Source organism: Ochotona princeps, chromosome 26 (assembly GCF_030435755.1).
Source record: "Ochotona princeps isolate mOchPri1 chromosome 26, mOchPri1.hap1, whole genome shotgun sequence".
NCBI classification, from domain to species: domain Eukaryota; kingdom Metazoa; phylum Chordata; class Mammalia; order Lagomorpha; family Ochotonidae; genus Ochotona; species Ochotona princeps.
In genome coordinates this window covers 31,072,541-31,092,642 of record NC_080857.1, presented here as the reverse complement: position 1 = coordinate 31,092,642, position 20,102 = coordinate 31,072,541, and the positions used below count along the sequence as shown (strand labels likewise).

The 20,102-nt window shown below is 56.0% G+C and overlaps 1 protein-coding gene across 2 annotated transcripts in view; it reads right to left on the bottom strand.

Moving 5' to 3' along the window:
• Nucleotides 1-2,091: 2,091 nt before the first annotated feature.
• EDAR (ectodysplasin A receptor) overlaps nt 2,092-20,102 on the bottom strand; it is a 70,950-nt gene continuing 52,939 nt past the window's right edge. For both annotated transcript variants that reach the window (XM_004597647.2, XM_058655299.1), the window contains exons 5-12: nt 14,709-14,794; nt 8,857-8,943; nt 8,396-8,521; nt 8,237-8,311; nt 7,932-8,004; nt 5,206-5,365; nt 4,297-4,357; nt 2,092-2,550 (exon numbers count right to left, since the gene is read on the bottom strand). In XM_004597647.2, the coding sequence (XP_004597704.2) occupies nt 2,228-2,550; nt 4,297-4,357; nt 5,206-5,365; nt 7,932-8,004; nt 8,237-8,311; nt 8,396-8,521; nt 8,857-8,943; nt 14,709-14,794 (991 nt within the window). In that variant the 3' untranslated portion in view covers nt 2,092-2,227. The remainder of the gene's footprint in view (nt 2,551-4,296; nt 4,358-5,205; nt 5,366-7,931; nt 8,005-8,236; nt 8,312-8,395; nt 8,522-8,856; nt 8,944-14,708; nt 14,795-20,102) is intronic.

Here is a 20,102-nt window from a genome sequence, read left to right as displayed (position 1 = left end):
TCTGTCTGTGCTCGGCCACCCAGCAGGAGCTAAGGGTCTGATGCCCCAGGAAGCAGTGATAGAGCCTCAGACAGCAACGCCCTGTGGGTTTGCACACAACACTGGCCCAGGCCGCGAGTGTCAGGCCCTTCCACTGAGGCTGGCTGTCACTGGCCACACTGCAGAAACCCACACGGGGTCAGGCCCCACTCCCACTCTCCAACATGTGGGCTCACACCTGCGCTCACACACACACACACACACACACACAGGGAGCAGATGACAGCACGTTTATTGAGATTATAAAATATAATAAGTTATATATACAGAATGAAACAATCATATTGATAATTCAGACTTCACTGGCTGCACGCCTCACACCTTAGCCTAGGGCGAACGTTTCAAGTCTCACAAAGGACCGCGCGGTAGATCCTCTGTGTGCTCACATCAGTGGGAGAGCCTCAGAGCAAACCTCTGCTGGGTTTGTTTCCAAATGTCTAAATGACCCAGGGATGTGTCTGCGGAGTGACAGCACAGGGGACACAGCTGGGCCACCGCCCGACCCCACAGGCTGGGACTCCTAGGAGCGGCGGCGTGGAGCGGGGGCGACCACTCCAGCCCCCGTGCTGGGAGAGAGCATGCTGCTTCTCTGTGTGATGTGATGATGGGAGAGACCCTTCTTATCACTCCTGCACAGCAGGGATTGGCGCCTGCAGGATTCCTGGGAAGAATTCAATGGCTAATGAAGCTTAGCCGCGGACTTTTAGCTTGCAGAAGACACCAAATGGATTCTGGAAAAACAGCAGTACAGTAAATGATGACATTAATATTCAGGACCCCGGCGGGCTCCTCTCACAGTGTGTTCCACATTCATTGGTGGGAAATTGCTTATTGCGGCAAGTCTGAGCGACTTCCCCTGAAGCTTCTGCTCAGATGAATGAATAGCACTGGTTCTAAAAGCGCTGCTCACCCCGGTGGGACCTGCCAGGGTGTGGGGAACCTCCTAGAGGGAGCTCTGTAGGCAGCCACGTCCACATTAGCCCCCTGGTGTGGCCATCACCCAGCTTGCCTGGAATAACCAAGGAAGTTGCTGGAGCCTGTTGGGCTGTTAGCTTTAACTCTGCAAGTGTCAAGTCCAACAGATACAGCTTATATGAGAGCCCAGTTTTGAGTTTTGTGGGTTTCTGCCCATTCTGCGCATGTTGTGTTGACTAGCCTGGCTTTTCCTGCAGCCCCATCTCATCCCAGCTTCCCTGAGCTGCACCCTCCTGGCTGGTGAATCCCAGATTAACTTCTCATTTACAGAACTGCAACCGAGCCTGAGGCAGGAGAGAACGGTGGAGAGCAGCCCAACCAGGGCCTGGCTCCCTGCACTCCACGCCCGGACTTCACTCAGCAAGCAGAGGCACCCCCGGAAGCTTGGTCAGTCTCAGGGTCTACAGAGCAATGCATGCATGAATGGGAGCGGACTGTCCCATTTTTCAGCCAAGTGGACCACTCCTCTCGTGTGTCTCAGCCTCCAAGTGGAAGGCCATCCCATGGGGTGGTGGGTTGAAGACCTCGGCCCCTGGACAGTGCATCTGATGGAGCAAACACAGACCTTAGGTCTGGGTGAGCTGCTGCTTACTGCCTGGAAGGCCCCTGGGAGCTGGGGTGCTCTGGGCACAGATCAAGATACGCTAATGGAAGCAGAAAAAAGAACAGACCACAGCAAACCCGAAACGGTACATGGCCAGCATTTCAGAGCTGCCTTCACACGGATGGCTTCCTTCATCAGCCCAAGGGGACACTATCTCCCCCCCTTAATAGGCTGGCTCAGTTTGAATGGTGTCTTCCAGAAAACTTTGGCCGACCTATTCTGCCTCCCACCGAGGTGTGAATGCCTTAAAGGGAACCTTGGTGCCTCCTCTTTGCCCTCTATGGTGCGGTTCACTTGAGAACCCCACTGTATCACTTGTAGGACTTAACCATGGGCAGGCTCGCTGGTCAGACGATAGAACAGCTGCCACTCATTTCGCCCAGTGAGGGCCCAGAGGGTGTGGCTGGGTGACCCTGGCCCTAGTCCTTGCTCTTGGACAAGGTTGCAAGACAGACCTTGTTTCCCTCTGCTCCTTAAAGCTGCCTCAGGTGAGCAGTGCTGAGTCGGAAAATGCCTCGATTCCTGGAAGTCTGTTGGCACGCTCTCACAGCTCTGAAGGCCTCATCAGATCCCAGGCTCATCCCAGGGAGGACTCCCCAGGCTGGCTCCTCAGGACGCAGTGATGGGCTGGGAAGCAGCTGGTACAACCCCTGCCCACTCCAGTATGTCTGCACACAAGGATTCCACAGCATCCAGCCGCTCGATCTGGACCAGTTTGGTGAGCAGCTCTGGGATGCTGTAGCCTGCGGTGCTGATGCGATCGAAGAGCTGCATGCCGTCCGTCATGCCCCCGATCTCATCCCTCTTCAGTCCAAAGCTCTCGGCCAGGTGGCGCCACGTCTTCACAATGGCCTTCTCGGAGTTGTATGTGGAGCTGAGCATCCGGCTGGTCTTCTCCAGGCAGTCAAACGGCAGCTCCGTGGGGCTGAGACCTGCAGAGACGGGGCCACAGTCAGATGCCGTGGACACACACGCATAGCTTCTACCTTCTGGTTCCCCACCGCCTACCCTCCATGTGCCGCAGCAGCTGGGGCTGGTGAAGCCAGGAGCTGAGAACTCACTGCGAGTCTTCCACATGGATGGCAAAGGCCCAGTACCAACCTAAGCACCACCTGCTGCCTCCCAGCTGTGGCACTAGGGGAATGCTGGGGTTGGGAGAGGAGATGGGCCCTGAACCCAGACACCTGATACGGAATGAGAGATTCCTCAGCGGTGTTGAAACCACTAAACCAAACGCCCACCCAGCTTTTAGAACATGCTTGACATGACAAAATGACCAAATCATGGAGCAGAGCAGGTGCGATGGCTCGGCGGCTAAAGCTTCACCTTGCAACCTATGGGCACCAGTTTGTGTCCCAGCTGCCCCACTTTTCATCCAGCCTCCTGATGATGGCCTGGGAAAGTACAGTGGATGACCCAAGTGCTTGGGCCCTGCACCCATGTGGAAGACCTGGAGGAAGCTCCTGGCAGGGCAGAATTAACCTCAGGTTCTCAGCCTTGGCTAAGCATCAGCATGGCACCGTGGGAAATGCGTGCCTGGGCTGCCAAAGGCTGGCACAGGTTCTTCACCTGGAGCGCTTCTCACAAATAACTGCTCCAGGGGTCTGGGCGGTGAAATGTGAGCCACTCTTTGGAACACAGAGAACTTTCTGGGGTGCTGGAATGCGAGTGCCAGTCCCATCCCCCAGGAGAACCTATAGCCTGTCCTGCCAGGCTTGATGGACAGGGCAGTAGCCAGTAGCCAGGAGGGATTCTTAGCCCTGGAACTGGCTCCCAGCAGTTATTTCTGGCCATCAGAGGCCTCAAGCAGCCTGCCCAGGCCCAACCCACCCTGGAGATGAGCGTAGAATGGGGTCTGCTGAGGACTGCCCGGGATACAGGATGAAGGAAAACCCTGACCTCAGTGAGGTCATTGCTAGGGTGGACAGAAGGTCACTTGCGGACTGGATTGCACAGTAACTGGGAGCCAGAGGCCTGGTTTCTGCCTGCCATGCTCACGTTCCTTGTTCTGTTGCCTCTCCCCTGCCTGGAGCATCTGTCTCAGGTGAGGATTGTGGCTGTGTCGCTCAGCAGGTAGCCTGTGTGTGTGTGTGTGTGTGTGTGTGTGTGAGAGAGAGAGAGAGAGAGAGAGAGAGAGAGAAGCTCCCTGCTCTAGGGGCATACTCCAAAAACTAGCTCAGGGGCATGGAATAAAAAGCTGCATTTATTTATTTATTTTTGCTGCAAAATTTTTGGAAATTTACACACGCAGGGAAAAACAGCTCATGGAGAATGGGTATTATCCTTATGAAAAAGCTATGCAAATATTTTGCAGCAAAATAAACTTCTTCCACTGTGTCTTCCACAGACTTCTTGAAGTCCCTGGCACACTGTGAAGCCACGGTAGGACAAGACTATTGCTTATGTTGGACACGTGGCTGGTTCTCATGAGTCCATCCACCCCGGGGTGGCCGCGTCATCATGGGGATGGCTGCATTGCTCTGTGCCCCGCCCCCCATGAGCACCTGCACCAGGGCCACCTTCGGTATTGTGAGGAGAAGCCCGGGGTCCTCCTAAGGGCTGGGAGCCAACCTCTGCAGGCCAGGCAGTGTGGGTGCCCTCCTCAGGGCCTCTCTTGGGCATGTCATAGGAGACAAGGACCCCGCTGCCCAGGACCCCAGCCGCATGTTCGTGCTCACCTTCTACGACCCCACATACATTGGCGTACACATCCAGTATCTTTTTCCTTCGACTTTGAATCTGTAAAGAATAGCAAGAAGAGTGTTAACAGCAGAGCAGGGAGGGTTAACATCAGAGAGGGGATCCCCCCACGCAGCACTGACAGCTGGCAGCACTCCTGGGTCTGCGCCAGGACCCTCTCCCCACTCCCTAGGGCAGGACCCAGGCGGCTCTCTGACTCTTCAAAGTCTCCCCAGGCCCTTCCAACTCACAGGCTCCAGGGCCACTGGGTGTCTGGGCAGCTGGGCCAGCGGGCAGCCGTGCTGTGGTACCCTCTCCTCTTTGGGCAGGGAGACGTGGTCCACAAAGACAGGTGCCAAGTGGCCCGTGGCCATCTCTATGTCTTGTATCAACCCCACAGGCTGCCTCAAGGGTTTGCCTGGGGCTTGGCTGTGTGCTAGCCGAGTCCTCAGATCCCAGGGTGGCCTCCCCTAGGTGACAGAATCCCATGGACAGTTTATACAAGGAGGCCTGTTTTATATTTAACATGTATACAAGAAATAGATCTATGTAGAAAATTGTCTTGTTGGATACACGCCACTGTATGGTGTTCGAGATGTTGGTGGAAGTGCATCTGAAGAAAAACCAGGAAGGAATTTCATGTATTTTAAGCACAAAAAATACATTTGTTTTTTTAATTCCATCTTTCTAAGAAGTTTCTGAAATGCCCTCTTGGTCCCTGAGGGCTTCTTCTATCCGAGGCAGCTCACTTATTTCTCACTTGCAGCTGCAGAACAATGCCACAGAAGAAAGAGCAGCTCGCTGGCTTTGGACTGGTCAGCTTGCCATACTGTCCACTTTAGGACTGTGCACCTGTAGGGGGAACACCTGGTCTTGGGGGCTGTGTCCAGGGCGCATGCGTGGCTTACCCCGGCTGACTTGCTGCAGGGGACAGACTTCTCCCTGGCCAGATGCACCAGCGACAGCAAGCACAGCTCTGGGGAGCCCTGCTTGTCAGGGGCCGGCTCCTCGTCGCTGTCCACACTCCGGCTCAGCAGCTGCTCATTCTCCGACGAGGCATCGTTCTCACTGCAGAGACAAAAGGGCATGCGTGGGGGCTGTCATCCGGAAAGCCAGAGCTCACAGCCACGTCTGTGAGCTATGACACCGGAGTTAAGCAGGCAAGGACAGTCCCTGCTCCCTGCTCCTTTGTACCCGATGACTCGGATACGGGAGCCGCAGGGGCCAGAGGATCACCACAGTGTGTGGGCTCCCCTATCCACCTCTGCTCTGACTCAGGTGGGTGCTCAGCGCCCTGCCCCCACATGAGCACCTGTACTGGGGTGCTTGCTGAGCAAGCTCTTGGGTCTACATCAACTCCAGGAAGCACCAAGAGCCGTGTGCAGATGGGCCCTGAGTGTGACAGGCGCTCTAGAAACTGAAGCTAAGTAGAAGCCCTGAGCCTGGAAAGTCCCAACTTGTCTGTGCTATGACACAGCGAGCCCTGCTGGGCGCATGGTCTCCTGTTACGCCCACCACGTGTGCCAGGTGCCCCCAGGACCTCTCAAAGCCGTTCCATGTATGTGAGGACAACATTCACTTTTCACAGGCATCTTGCTCAGTTCCTGTGGTTTGGCTGAAGACTTTCGTAAGAGCCAGCGACCAGGTTACAGGAATGCATGTACATGCCGGCACAGCCATGGATAAAAGGAGAGCGCAAGCCATGAGAGCCGTGCAGAGCACTTTGCTTGTTAGGCCTCGAGGCTGCACAGGGCTCGGTGGGGGGGGCCTGTCCCCACTTCCACCTGGCACCTTGTACCCCAGCCCGCTGTACAGCCACCGTCCCAGCCTGTCCCCACATCCTGCCTCCAGAACCGGGCATTCACATGGGAACAAAGGCTCCTTCTGTCTTGGGAACACGATGGTCAGTGTTAACTGTCATTTAGTATTAGCGTATGAAAACAGTATCTTCGTTTTTCTTAACAGACTTTTTTTTTTTTTTGGTTTGAAAGGCAGAGTAATATAGAGAGGAGAGACAGAGAAAGAGAGGAGAAAGAGAAAGAAAGTCTTCCATCTGCTGCTTTCCGCCCCCACTCTCCCAGATGACCAGGAGTGCCCAGTCCAAAACCAGGAGCCAGGAGCTTTTTCCAGGTCTTCCATGTGGGTGGCAGGGGCCATCTTGAGCTGCTTTCCCAGGCACCTTGGCAGGGGGCTGGATAAAAAGTGAAACAGGATGCAAACTGGTGCTCTGTGGGATGCTGGTGCCTGAGGCGGGGGCTTAACTAACTATGCCACAATGCTAGTCCCTATTCCTATTCTTTAGGTGAAACTCAAGTCATGGGGTATACTCTTGCTCCTAGATTTAAAAAAATTAAATAGATTGGGGAGCTGGTACTGTGGCGTAGAGGGTGAAGCCGCCATTGCAACGCCAAGGATCCCTTATGGGCACAGGTTCAAGACTGGATGCTCTACTTGCTATCCAGCTCCCTGCTCATGACCTGAGATGGCCCAAGTCCTTGGGCTGCTGCACCCACGTGGGAGGCCTGATTGTTCCTGGCCATTGCTGCCATTTGGGGAGTGAACCCAAGAATGGAAGGCCTCTGTCTCTCCCTCTCTGTAACTCTTTTGTGTAAAATAAACCTTTAAAAAAAAAATTAGAGTGAGAGAGTGTGCTGTGCTGCCATGTGCTGGTTCACTCCCCAGATGTCGACAAGAGGCTGGGCTGGGCCCAAACTGTGAACTGGGCTCTAATCCGGGTCTCTCCCTTGGCTGGCAGACTCAGATACTTGAGCCAGTGTCACATGTCCCCTGGTGTCCGCTTTGGCAGGAAGCCGGAGTCGGCAGGTGGAGCTGGGAACCCTATCTAGGCACTCCAGTGTGGGACGCGCACCTCGGTCAGAGCCCAGAGCCAGTCCCGAAGGCAGCAGCCTGACCCTGGCAGTGCTTGCCAGGGTGTGTGTGTGTGTGTGTGTGTGTGTGTGTGTGGTGTGAGAGAGAGAGAGAGAGAGAGGGAGCCCCTGTACCACCAGTGCTGAGAACGGCCAGTCACCACTGAGCGGTTTCCAGACAGTGACCCCTCCGGGAAGGATGCACTAGCTGGTGCGAACTGGTGGCTGTAATTCACATCTCGCAGGAGGGATGAGGGGCTGGTGTGTGTGCGGGGCTCAATGGCACGCGTGCTGAAGCTCTGCACTGACATGGGGACTCAGCAGATGCTCTGGGAAAATGGAATCAAAAGGAAAACAAGTTTTGCTGCAAAACATCTCAAAACGCATGCACAGTTTTTCCATAAAATGCGCGTCCCATGAGCTCTGTGAGGACTCCGTGTCTAGCTACTGGGTAAGACTGTGCTGTGACGCTGTGACCAGTGTCAGCGGCAGTGTGGGGTCACGTGGGCTGCGGTTCTCTCCTGGGCCTGGAGAGGACATGGGAAGGCTTTGGGGTACCAGTGAGGCCCAGGAACACCTGGAGGAGCCAGGCAGGAGGAGGGCAGAAGCACCTGCTGTTCACACACCTGCTAGTGCAGAGCTTGGAACTGGGCCCTGCCTTAAATCCTAGGGCGATGGAGCAGCCGTGAAGGTGTCCGCAGGTAGCCCTGCCCAGCTCTCAGCCCAGCATCCCTTCCCGCTCAGCCCATCCCACGTCCCCCAGGTACCTCTTGGTGGTCTTTGCAGGAGTGTTGGTCAGCTTCTCCAACTCATCCTTCTCCGAGAAAATCACCACATTGTCTAGGAGAACAAAAGGTTGGGGGACGGAGGCGTGAGGGTGGGCCCTGAGGTGTCTTTGGCTAAGCTTGTCTTCACACCGCCCCCCGCCCATTGGCTCCCTAAAGGGCATTCATTGCCCGATGGCCTCCACAGACGGCTCCGGGGAAACTGCAGTGTGTGGGGGGAGGACCTGGGGGTAGGCAGGCAGGAGGCTGGGCAGCTGGGGCAGGGTCCTCGCACTGTGGGTACAGACCTGGGGGTTCTTTCTTCTCTTCATCCTTGCTCACGGGGGCTTCCACGCTCTTGCCTGGGTGGCTGCTGCAGCAGGCTAGTGGGAGGGAGGGCAGCAGGGTGAGCAGCCAGGGCAGAGACCCAGAGGAGGAGGGCCTGGGGAGAGGGCGAGGGCAGGTACCTGGGGCCGAAGGCTTGGTCTTCACGATGTAGAACATGATGATGAGCACGATGGCAATGGCCATGATGAAGATGGTGGACATGGCGATTATGAGGGCGGTGGCCAGGTGTCCTTGGCCCGTGAGCTCTGCTGACGTCAGAGAACCAGGAATGGCCCTGCGGCTCCCTCCCCCGGACCACGCACCTTCGCCCCGCCCCAACCCCGCCCTGGGGTGGAGGAAGTGCTTGCTGGGGCCAAGAACTCAGCCCTCCAAGAGTACTCGGGCCCTCAGCACCCCACCTCCAGGCCCACAATGCACCTCTAATTCTAGCACCTCCCAGGGGACCGAGTGCCCCGTGGAGCCATCAGTCCCAGTCGGGGACCCCAGTTCAGGCCGGAAGAGCTCAGCAGCCCATCCCCCTCCGGCATCAGGGCCCCACTGACAGCTGTCCCCACGCCCCCTGCCTGCGCACTCCGCTTACCTTTGTGGGCGTGCTGGAAGGGAGACAGGGTGCTGCTGCCCGAGGTGCTTGGGAGATGCGCGGAGGCTCCTGAGGTGGCTCCCACACCTGCAAGAGGGACAATGTCACTTGTCCCTTTCAGGGAGCCCCCAGGAAAGCACGGCCCTCGAGACTAAGGAGCCAGGGACCAGAGGCCTCAGTGGGAGCGGCTGACCTCAATTCCAGACCTTGACCTACTGGTCTTTCTCAAGGTGCTTAAGGGGCGCTGAAGAGAAACTCACCTCCCAGGGTTGTCCTTTCAATTACAGAAAAACCCCAGAGATGACAAAGCTAAAAACCCTACAGAGGACACTGGGGGTTTCCATGAGCTAAGACAAAGGACAGGCAAGCTAGCAAAATGAGTGAGTGTGGGCCTGTGGAAGGGCAGGCAGGGTGGAAGAGCCAACTCCACAGCCCAGGAATGTGCACCAGGATCACTCATTCTTAAAACTTGGGGGAAAATGTTGATTTTTGGCATATTTCTTGCTAAGACTTTTCTGAAGCTTGGCTTTTTTTTTTTTTTTTTTAAGATTTACGGAAAGAGAAAGACACAGAAAAAGAGATCTTCCATCTGTTGGTTCACTCCTCAAATGGCTGCAATGGCTAAAGCTGGGGTGGGCCGCAATGTCAGGAGTATCTTCCAGACCTTCCATGTAGGTGCAGAGGCCCAGGGACTTGAGCCATCCTCTGCTGCCCTCCCAGGCCACAAGCATGGAGATGGATCAGAAATGGAGCAGCTGGGACATGGACAGGTGCCCAGATGGGGATGCTGGCACCGCAGGCAGGGACTCAACACACTACGCCACAGCACCAGCGCTGGAACTTTGCTTTTAAGAGAGTTGACAGACGATCCTTCTGTACCTGCTTGCTGAGGTTTGCAGAGCTGTGTGCACAGCCAGTGGTGCGAGCAGCCGAGCAGCAGGGATCCCGCTGAGTTACCCAGTGCAGGTGCCACCAGAGAGAGGACCTGGACTTCCAGTCCTTCTGCCCCGCACCAGCTGGTGGGAGGGCGCAGGAAGGCTTGGAGTCAGCAGGTGTCCAGGACGTGTTGGGCGGGCTCCGAGGCTGGGACATGGGAGACGTCCCTGGCCACAGAGGTGTCACCCGACAGGATGTTTCTGAGTGTCTCTGGGGGTGACTGGAAGCTTTACTCCCTCTTGGGTGCTACAGTGAAGACAGAGCTCTGCTCGCAAAGCTTTGTCCTTTTCACATGGTCCCAGACCTCATGTCCTGCTAGGGAAGGGCAGGTGAGTGGCTGGTTAAGAGATGCCCGTGTCAAGCCAACCAGACACAGCTCAGCCAATGCTCACAAGCATCCTCTGCCTGCCCCTGCGGCAGCATTTCCAGGCGGTGGCTCCCATAACCCGTCAAGAACCTGCAGGTGGCCCAATACTCAACATCAAACCACAGTCACTGTGCAAGGGGCAGAAGAACACGGGGCGGCAGGGGGAGGTGTTTAGCCACACCCGTGCCCCACTCCCAGCAGGTCAGTAACCCCATCTGAGAGCCTGGGGCCTCTGGGGGCAGCAAGGGATGGAGTCTTCCCCCTCCCCCACCACCGTTAGCACCGAGCGGCCAATGTGGGCTGCCTGGTTCCTGTGTGGGCCACTGGTGCAGCTATGTTGCAGGTAGGTACGAAAATGCCCCATATAGTTATTTTCAAAACCAGCCTGCAGCCTCTTAGGCCTGTTCTCTCCACAATGAAGCGGCCCCTGCCCATCAGATAGAGAGAACATGAACTGCAGGTGGCCCCCCTCCCCGTCCCTCAATCGTAAGGCTACCCTGCCCTCTTGGACAGTCTCCCCTGCCCGATTCCACGCCAGTCTGGTGAGAACAGTGCCAGTCAAGACACGTGGGGTCCGGGAGCTTTCCTTATGTCCCAATGTGCACTTGGCTGTCCCTGGAATTGTCGAAGCAACAACTGCAGGTCCGTGTCCCTTTCTATGTGCGTCTTTGTGGACCCCCCGCTTGGAATGAGTAAGTAGCTGATAAATAAAAAACAAACAAACAAAAGAAAACAAAAACACTGAAAACTGTAGAGCGAGAAGATAGCAGATGTTCTGCATGAGCCTGTGTTATGAAGAACCGATAACCTGTGCACAGGCCTGCTCTGCGGGCTGCGGAGACCTGGCGCACGGCCATGGGAAACAGCCGCGAGTGGAGCTAGAGTCAAACCTCGATTTCAGACTGATGGGCGCAGTGGCGCCCTGGGGGTGTGCTAATCTGCGCGTTTATAGTCGTGCCGCGGTGCGTTAGGCACTGTCTGGGATTCAGCCATTTAGGAGTGAGTGAGCAGCGTTTTGGTAGCTGTCGACAAGGGCGCCCGCCGCTGTAGCGTTGGAGGAGCGCCCTCTTGTGGCAGCCTTGGAAGAAAGGCGCAGAATCACCAAGATTTCAGTAAGGCTTCATTGCCTGGGAAACCAGGAGCTTTCTGGAGCCTCAGCGGCGTGTTAGGGCTGCTCCAAACCTGCTGTGCTGGGGAAGAGTGTGCACGCCTAGGACTGAGAGTGTTTGTGCAGCAGCAGCTGGACACTCACTCCGGGAAGCAGGGCTCCGTGTCTGTCCTACAAGTGCAGCGTGAACCTGCTAAGCAGAAGCCGAGGGGGCTCCGAGGTGCAGGGCGGACTTCAGAGGGCTAGACCTGGCTGAACTCGGGCCAGGGGTTTCTAGAAAACAAAACACTAGAACAACGGAACAATGGAACCACGCTGGGTCCTCTGTGAGCTGCACACCGAATGCACACATGCGCACACGGGTGTGTGTGTGTGTGTGTGTGTGTGTGCGTGTGTGTGGGCTCTGTCCTCGGTGAGAAGAAAGAACTGGATCAGACGAGGCACTCAGCTCTGGGATCCTGGCTCAGATGCCTGCCTCGCCTGGCAAGTGGTCTTTTCATTCACTTGGCTTACACCCCAGCGGCTGTTCTGTAATGAGGACAAGCAACGCTACTGCCGCCGTCTCCCGCAACAAGCACCACTGACTTGGCTGGCACCACGCGGGGCCTCTTTCAGACCGCAGCCAGACAATGTCTGCAGCTCCTTAGCCCCACAGAATGTGCTGGTATGTTGCATCCAGGCCAAGGTCAAGCTAACAGTTCCTCTTCGGACTTTCTCAAGAAGCGGCTTTGATGTTTGAGATTTATGAAGCATCCTGTCACCAGACCAGCGGCTGACTGAAGCTCACTCCTGGCCAGCCGCCACTCTCTGCCAGTTTGTGCCCCAGCATCATTCCCATGAGGACCTGACGGGTTTGCAGCATCCTTCGTGTAAGGCCCAGCTGGGGTGGGGCAGCCCAGGGAGAGGCTGAGAAAGATGCTTAGGTCACACCTGCAGAACGGAGCCCCCTCACTGGAGCACTGGAGTCACCGAAGTCGGAAGAAACCTCTAGCGCTCTGCAACACCGTATAAGGCACCTCTCTCTGTGCCCCAAGCTCTGGGCGTGGCTTCCCTGGTCCTCTGTCTGCGCCAGACCAATGAAACTCAGCTGGCAGCGCTCCCAATAAAGCTTGTTTAAACTGGACTTTATTCTGTGTGGGTTTCTGGTTCTGAACGTGAACTTGAGCCTTATTGCTTCATTCACCGACTAGCATCCCAAGGATGTTTGGCAGACTCAGGGAGGCCGAGGACTGCTGGGGCCTGGGCAACAAACAGGTTCTGATGAAATCAGAAGTCCCTGGGTTTCCAGCAGGGGGCTGCCCAGGGAAGGTGGCCCCGTGAGTCTGCATCTTGGTGACTTCCTGGGGGCCATGGTCACAGCCACTGTGTCTCCAGCTGTAACCGCTTGCTGACATCTGAGCTGGGGCTAATGTGATCTCTGGGTTCAGACTGGAGTCAAGGAAGTGGGGATGCCCTCACATCAATGATGAAGCTCCCACCTGGGGGGGGGGCCCTCCTCCTTCTCACCACAGGCTGGTGGCTTCACCCCGAACCCAGATGAGGATGGAGGCCTATGCTGTCTCCAGGGGATTCTCACAGGACCTGCTGGCCCCACCCCGGAGTGACCCCTGGCTCTGTTTCTCTCCTGACTCCCCTCACAATGGTATTCTAAGAGCCCAGCAATGAGGTCTGACTGGGAATGGGGTTGGGGGGAGGAGTTAAGAGCTGAGGGTGGGAAGTGGGTGCACTTGTTTCCAAAGCCCCCAGAAGCAGCACCCTGGCCATGCGTTGGGCAGCACCCATGTGACTAACAGCTGTCACACACTAGGGCCCCTCGGGAGTCGTTGCCTGAGGTGAAGACCCTTTTCCAAACTGATGGCAGGTGACTGAAATTGTCCCAGCCAGGACTCCATCCAGGAACCGTTTGTCTCAGACCGGTTTAGGAAGCCTTGTCTTGAAAGATGTGCTAACCAGTCCTGGGCAGGCTTTTGCACTTAGGCCTTACGGAAGGAGGGAATTCCCCCACCCCCGACGGTTCAGCCGCAGGGTATCTCGTCTTCGACGGCCCAGCCCAGCCCTAGAGATGCCCCACCCACTGCACAGACCCCTCCTCCTGGACCTAGCCAGACATTGGGAGGGGTTGCTGCTCCCCCGTTCCTGGGCTGCTCCCCTTCCTCCCTTGTGCCCGTCTGTTCACTTGCCCAAGGTTTTTAGGAAAACGGGGTATTGGTGGGGCGTCACGGGCAGCAGAGGGTCCAGGGCACTTCCCCCAAGTGTCCCTGTGGTCATGGACCAGACACCAGCTTCTTCCCAGCGGCCTTAGCCAGCCCTAGACCACAACCTCAGAACACCACACATCACCTCCCACTGAGGGAGGGCCTGCTGCCCCCTCCCCCCAGCCCTTCCTCCTCCTTCCTGCCCAGGGTGGGGTGGGTGCTATGAGCATCAGCTGTGGCCCCTGCTCTGTCTTCTCGGCCCTCACCACTGCCTAGCACTTGACTCCATTTTGCAGAAAGGCTTGGGCTCAGGCCCGGCACAGTAGCCTATGGCTAAAGTCCTCGCCTTGCACCTGCCGGTATCGCATATGGGCTCAGGTTCATGTCTTGGGAGTCCCGCTTCCCCTCCAGCTCCCTGCCTGTGGTCTGGGGAAACAGTCAAGGACGGCCCAAAACCTTGGGACCCGTGTGGGAGACCTGGAAGAAGCTCCTGGTTTCAGATCAGCTCAGCTCTGATCTAAACCGTTGCAGCCGCTTGGGGAATGAACCAGTGGATGGAAGATCTTTCTCTCTGTCTCTCCTTCTCTCTGTATATCTGCCTTTCCAATAAAAATAAATCTTTAAAAAAGAAAAGAAAGAAAAGGTTTGGCCTCTGAAACACTGCTGGTTTTCCCAATGATAGCATGAGATGGACTGGTTAGGTTTTAGTGACCCATCTCAGGGTGAGAAAGCTGGTATTCATGCAGGCAAGTGGACTGTCCAGCCCTCTGGCTCAAGGCTCAGCAACGTCATAACCCTGAGGCCCCCATGATTAGGCCAGGTAGCGCTTCTCCTTATGCCTGCAATTCAACTAGTCAAGACAGCTTGGGCCAAGGATGGGGTGTAGCCAGTAACAACGGCTTCCCACGCGGAACACCAATTTGGTATGTGGCAGCTCTGCTCCTGATCCCAATTTCTGCTAATGCCCCTGGGAAGGCAGCGGGACACGGTCCAATGACTTGGCATTCTGTCCCCTGCCCCCAGATGTGGACAACCCAGATGGAGTTCTTGGCTGGGGCTCGGACACGGCCCAGTCCCAGCTGGTGTGGCCGCTCGGGGAGTGAAGCAGCAGATGAAAGATCTCTTTTAGTCTGTCACTCGTTCAAAGAGAGTGCTAGCAAGGGCTCTGTCGGCGCCCCCCCCCCCCCCCGTACTGGAAGGTGTGGAGGCTGGACCGGCACGGCCCTGGCACACACAGGACACTCACATTCCTTGGTGTTGGGCGGTGCCAGCAGGCAGGAGTAGCAGACCATGCTGTAGATGTTTCTGGGCCTGTTTTCCAGCATGTAGTAGCTACAGAGGGGAGACAGCACAAGAGGGTGAGGCGCAGGCAAGGACCCACCAACCGGCTGAGCCCCAGCCCGGGATGCCCGCTGGGTTTCCAGGACTGCTCCAAACAGAACATCCTTTCCATAGCACTGGGCCAGTCGGACCCTTCTCGATGGGCTTGTTGAGCGTGTCTGTCACCACCTTCACAAAGACCACCTGTCCCTCTGCCAGCATCCTCCGTGAGGCCAAGTGGGGATAACTGGCATGATGGCCATTTGTGAGATCCTAGGATACCTGGACCCCCCAGACTGGCAGGACAGCCAGAGGGTGAAGTAGGGGCAGGGATGGTGAGGCTTGTGGAGGGCTTGCACAGAATCTGCCACGTGACCGCCCGGTCTCAGTGCCTTGCTTGGAAAGAAGTACTTGGCCCAGGCTCCTGCAGGCATTCACCCTGGGCTGTATGCACTGGGTACTACACCACTGTTTGAAGTCCCTTAGAGGCCGCCCTGCTCCATGATGTGGCCCTCCTCTCTCTCTCTCTCTCTCTCTCTCTCTGTCTCTCTCTCTCTCTCTCTTCTGGGTGGCCACCATGCCATCCCGGGCTGGCCAGCATGGCCCATATTCCCCGCAGGCTGTCCCGGCAGGCTGTCCCGCCAAGACAGTTTTCTCTTCTGGGGCTCCCAGCTCAGCTCCTCTGCCTTGCGTCTCTCTCAAGGCTCGTGTCTACATTCCATAAACAAGCCTTCCGCAGCTTGTCACAGATGTGAGAAGTCCATGAAAGGAACCGTCCTGCTGCCAGCACCTCCCTTAACAATTCAAGGGAGCGAGGAATCGCTCTTCCCGGCTGGCTTCTTTTTTTTTTTTTTTTTTTTTTTTTTTTTTTTTTTTTATTGACATTTCAATTTTAGTTTATACACAACATATAGCATACATAACATGTTATACATAACATCATATCATCTTAAATTAAGGCAAACATGTGGTACTTAACCTTTTGGGATTGGCTCATTTCCCTTAGCATTATGGTTTCCATTTTGGGCGGCTGGCTTCTTTCGTGGTCTTTTTCTAATCTCTTTTTTATTAGCTGCGTACCAGCCAGCTCCCCAGCCCCCCAGCAGCAGCTGGGGCAGCAGCCCGTGCAGGGAGTGGGTGTTTGGACCGCAGCCTCCCTGAGCCTGGCCCGCACCCAGTAACATCACACTCAGTGCCTTTCATCCCTGTGCATCTTGTAAACATTAATTAACCAATCTCAAAGCTTCCCCTCTGAGAAGCCTCAACAGCAAGCCTCACAGTTAAGCCTTCTGGAAAAGCCTCCTTCAAACACCCCCGTGTGCTGGCTCTGTCCACGGGGTAGGGAGTCGCCCAGGGCCACCGTGTGCCCAGCAGGGTGCCCTGTCGGCTGTGTGACCTCGGGAGGGCGACAGGTTTTCCAGATGCCCGCGTCCAGGCCCAATGTTGCCACCTGTGGGCGACATCCTCCCCCTCTTCCCACAGGCCCAGCCGCGGCTTTCTCTCTCCCACCAGGTCGTCACGGGCTCTTGCTGCATCGGCAGGCACCGCAGGGCACAACTTGTTCACATGCTAGCATCCAACTGGGCGTGGCAGAAGGAAGGTTCTCGGTGGATGCAAACACAAAGTTCTCCTTACACAGCTCCACAGTGCCCCGGGGGCGTCTTGTGAGCTTTCTTTCCTTTCTGAGGGTTGGAAAGCACCGTTGTGTCCATCCTGTGGGCACTGTCGGTGCTGGGCTCTGCTTCAGCTGGCAGGTGCCATGTACCAGGGCCTTAGGATCAGGTGCTCTGAGGGCCTTGCCTGCCTGGGGAGTGCCAGGTGCTGCATGTGTGGTGTGGCCCAGGCATCTCCGCCTTTGGCTGACCACTCTCACGAGGTGGCAGGGGGTCTCGTAATGCCCATAGGGGTTGTGACTGTCAGGGGCTGCATGCCTATGCCTGACCATGGCATTGGGGCACACTGTGCAGTGTATTAATGAACTCAGGGAAAGACTAACATTTAAAGGCTCCAGGAGACTGTTGCGAAATTAGGCTGCTCCAGGGCCCAGCACGATGGCCTCATGGCTAAAGTCCTCGCCCTGAATGCGCTGGGATCCCATATGGGCACCAGTTCTAATCCCAGAAGCTCCACTTCCCATCCAGCTCCCTGCTTGTGGCCTGGGAAAGCAGTTGAGGACGGCCCAAGGCTCTGGAACCCTGTACCCACGTGGGAGACCCAGAGGAGGTTCCCAGCTCCTGGCTCCGATCAGCACAGCGCCGGCGTTTGCGGCTCACTTGGGGAGTGAATCATCGGACGGAAGAGTTTCCTCTCTGTCTCTCCTCCTCTGTGTATATCTGACTTTGTAATGAAAAGAAGATAAATCTTTAAAAATAAATAAATAAATAAACCTTTAAAAAATTAAAAAATAAAAAGAAATTAGGCTGCTCCAACTGGCACAAGTTTTCAGCGCTGTTGGATAAGAAAAATCATGCTTTTCTCCAGCATACATTATTGTGCAAAATATTAGGTTTTTGTTTTTACGATGAACCGAGGGCTGGCACTGTGGCTCAAAGTGTCATGTCACCAATGGCACCATTTCATGCAGGTGCTGGTTGGAGTCCCAGCTGTGCCACTGCTGATCCAGCTCCCTGCTACTGCAGTGGGAAAGCAGCAGAAGACAGTCCAAGTGCTTGGGCCCCTGCTTCTACGGGCATGACCTTGACGGAGCTCCTGGCTTTGGCTTGGCACAGCCTGAGCTGCGGTAGCCATTTGGAGAGTGAACAGTGTAAAACACCTATTTATATTTATCTCTCTCTCGGCAGCGTGCAACAAAAAAATGAAGACAAGAAAGAAAAGACAAGACAAGAAAAGATGAATCTACGCAGTTTGCCTCTCTCTCTCTCCCTCTGGGCTGGTCAGGACTGGGGACCCCTTGCCATCCTCTCTGCTTGGAGTCGGGGTTCACCGAGGAGCTGCAGCCCCAGGGATGGGTGCCTGCTCCTTTATCTCTGGACAGGTTTGATGTCCCACAGCTTGAGCCAGATTTTTATTTTCTGCTACTGACCTGGTAAGCCCATGGTAAGCTGAAAATCTCCTAAAAATGGAGTTTTAAAAGTTTATTCATGGGCCCGGCGGCGTAGCCTAGCGGCTAAAGTCCTTGCCTTGAAAGCCCCGGGATCCCATATGGGCGCCGGTTCTAATCCCAGCAGCTCCACTTCCCATCCAGCTCCCTGCTTGTGGCCTGGGAGAGCAGTAGAGGACGGCCCAAAGCTTTGGGACCCTGCACCCGTGTGGGAGACCCGGAAGAGGTTCCTGGTTCCTGGCTTCGGATCGGCGCTCACCGGCCCGTTGCGGCTCACTTGGGGAGTGAATCATCGATGGAATATCTCCCTCTCTGTCTCTCCTCCTCTCTGTATATCCGGCTTTCCAATAATAATAAATCTTTTAAAAAAAAAGGTTTATTCATTTCTGTCACTGGAAAGACAGAGTGATGGTTGCGGAGAGGGGGCGTCCTTCCATCTGCCAGGCTAAAACCAAGATGTTGCAACTCCATCATGGTATTCCATGTGGGCAGTCGGGGGCTGAGCCAGGATCTGCTGCCTCCCAGGGTGCATCAGCAGGAGGCTGGACTGGAAGCAGAGCAGCTGGCATTGAGCTATAGATGCGGCCATCCCAAGTGGCGGCTTAACCTGCTGTACCTCAACACCAGCCCTGACCACACATGGAATTCACCTAATCTACCGGACAGCCTCACTTGGTCCCTCAGGCTTGCCCAGACACTTACATCAGCCTGCAGCTGGCGAACACACTGCACACAGGACCCGTTCGGTAAGAAGCTGTGGGCTGTCCTGCAGACTGACTAAGGTGCCCAAGTGGGAATGGACCGGGGATGACTTCCTCCAAGTTGACAGGTTGAGATTTCCCCCCAAGCTATTCTTTTCTCGGGACCCTAAGCTTGCAGTGCCTACGTGCCCACCACTCTCTGGCCTGTAGAGCAGCCGGGCTCCCCTCCGCGCTGGGGTTGGGATTGGGCACCGAGCCCAGGCAGCGGAGTTTCTCTGGCAGAGCTGATGAAACCCGACCTTTCCTCTCTTTCTCTTGTGGGTTTGCCCCCGCACCTCCCACGCAACGCCTTCCCCAACAGGAAGGCCCCACAGGCTGCTCTTTGTGGTGTGAGCATCTCAGCCCAGCAGAGCCTGCAGATCCCCAGGAGGACCTGCCAAGCCACAGGGTGGGAGTGGCCCCCCAACTCCCGCTGTTAGCATCCACGCTTCTGTTCTCAGCTTGTGGGGTGCAGCAGGAAGCAGAAGCCAGCAGGCACTGTCACAAACAAGCTGTGAGCTCCAGGCAGGAGGGGCAGGGGACCGGGGGCCACAAGGCACAAAGGGACCCTCTGTCCTGGTGGCCTTGGGATTGCGAGTGACAGACTTAGGCAGACACAGCTCTCATGAGAGCCTTGGTGGCTCACTTGTGTTGGGATAGGTCTCCTGGGCTCAGCAGGTGCTCTGGGCTCCGCAGTCTCCTGCGTGCTGGTGACCAAGTGTGGACTGAGCAGTTCTTCGGCATGGAGGAGGCCACTCAAGGTGGCAGGGAGCACATGGCTGTCTCCCTACCCCCGGCCAGCAGCCATCCATATTGCTTTAGTCTCTCTAAAGGCAGGTGCTTGGATACAACAATCTGACACTTTCTAGGTAAAGGAATCAAGCCAAGCAAATCCTCACCTTTGCTGCAAGATTAGCTGCTCATGTGCCCAAGCTGGTAGCTGCCAGGGGATGAGGGCACTGGGCTCATCCACACTCATTCTGTCTGACTCAAAACTCTTGGTGGTTCTTAATGACGAGGACACACGCACACTCATTGCTCCCTCATTGCCAGCTGCCCACTGAATTCCTCACTGTCCCGTGACACATGCCTAGGGCTGACTGTGGCTGTGTTTGATCCAGGGGTGCTACCTGGCTGGCCCCTCACAAAGCTGCCTCCTAGGATCCCACCTGCTCGGGCTCCTCCAGCACCAATGGATGCCCAAGGGGTTTCCAAGTCTCTTGCCCTGCGCTCTTGCCCTGAGTTTTGCACCTCCTTGCCTCCTTGGAGACCTTGGGCAGCTGTTGCACAGCCACCTCCAATTCCACACCTGCAGTCTTTGCCCTCACTGCCCCTCCCCACGGCCTGTCCCGAGTCCTGGCACCACTGACCACATGGCTGGCCCAGAAGACACCCCAGGACCCTCTTCCAGTTTCTCAGTCCCGTGGAATTCAATGTTGTATGCAGCAGCGTTAGCTTCTTCCTGCTGTCCACATGGTCCACATGGTGCCCCTGCCCAGTCCTCACCACGTTCCTAGCT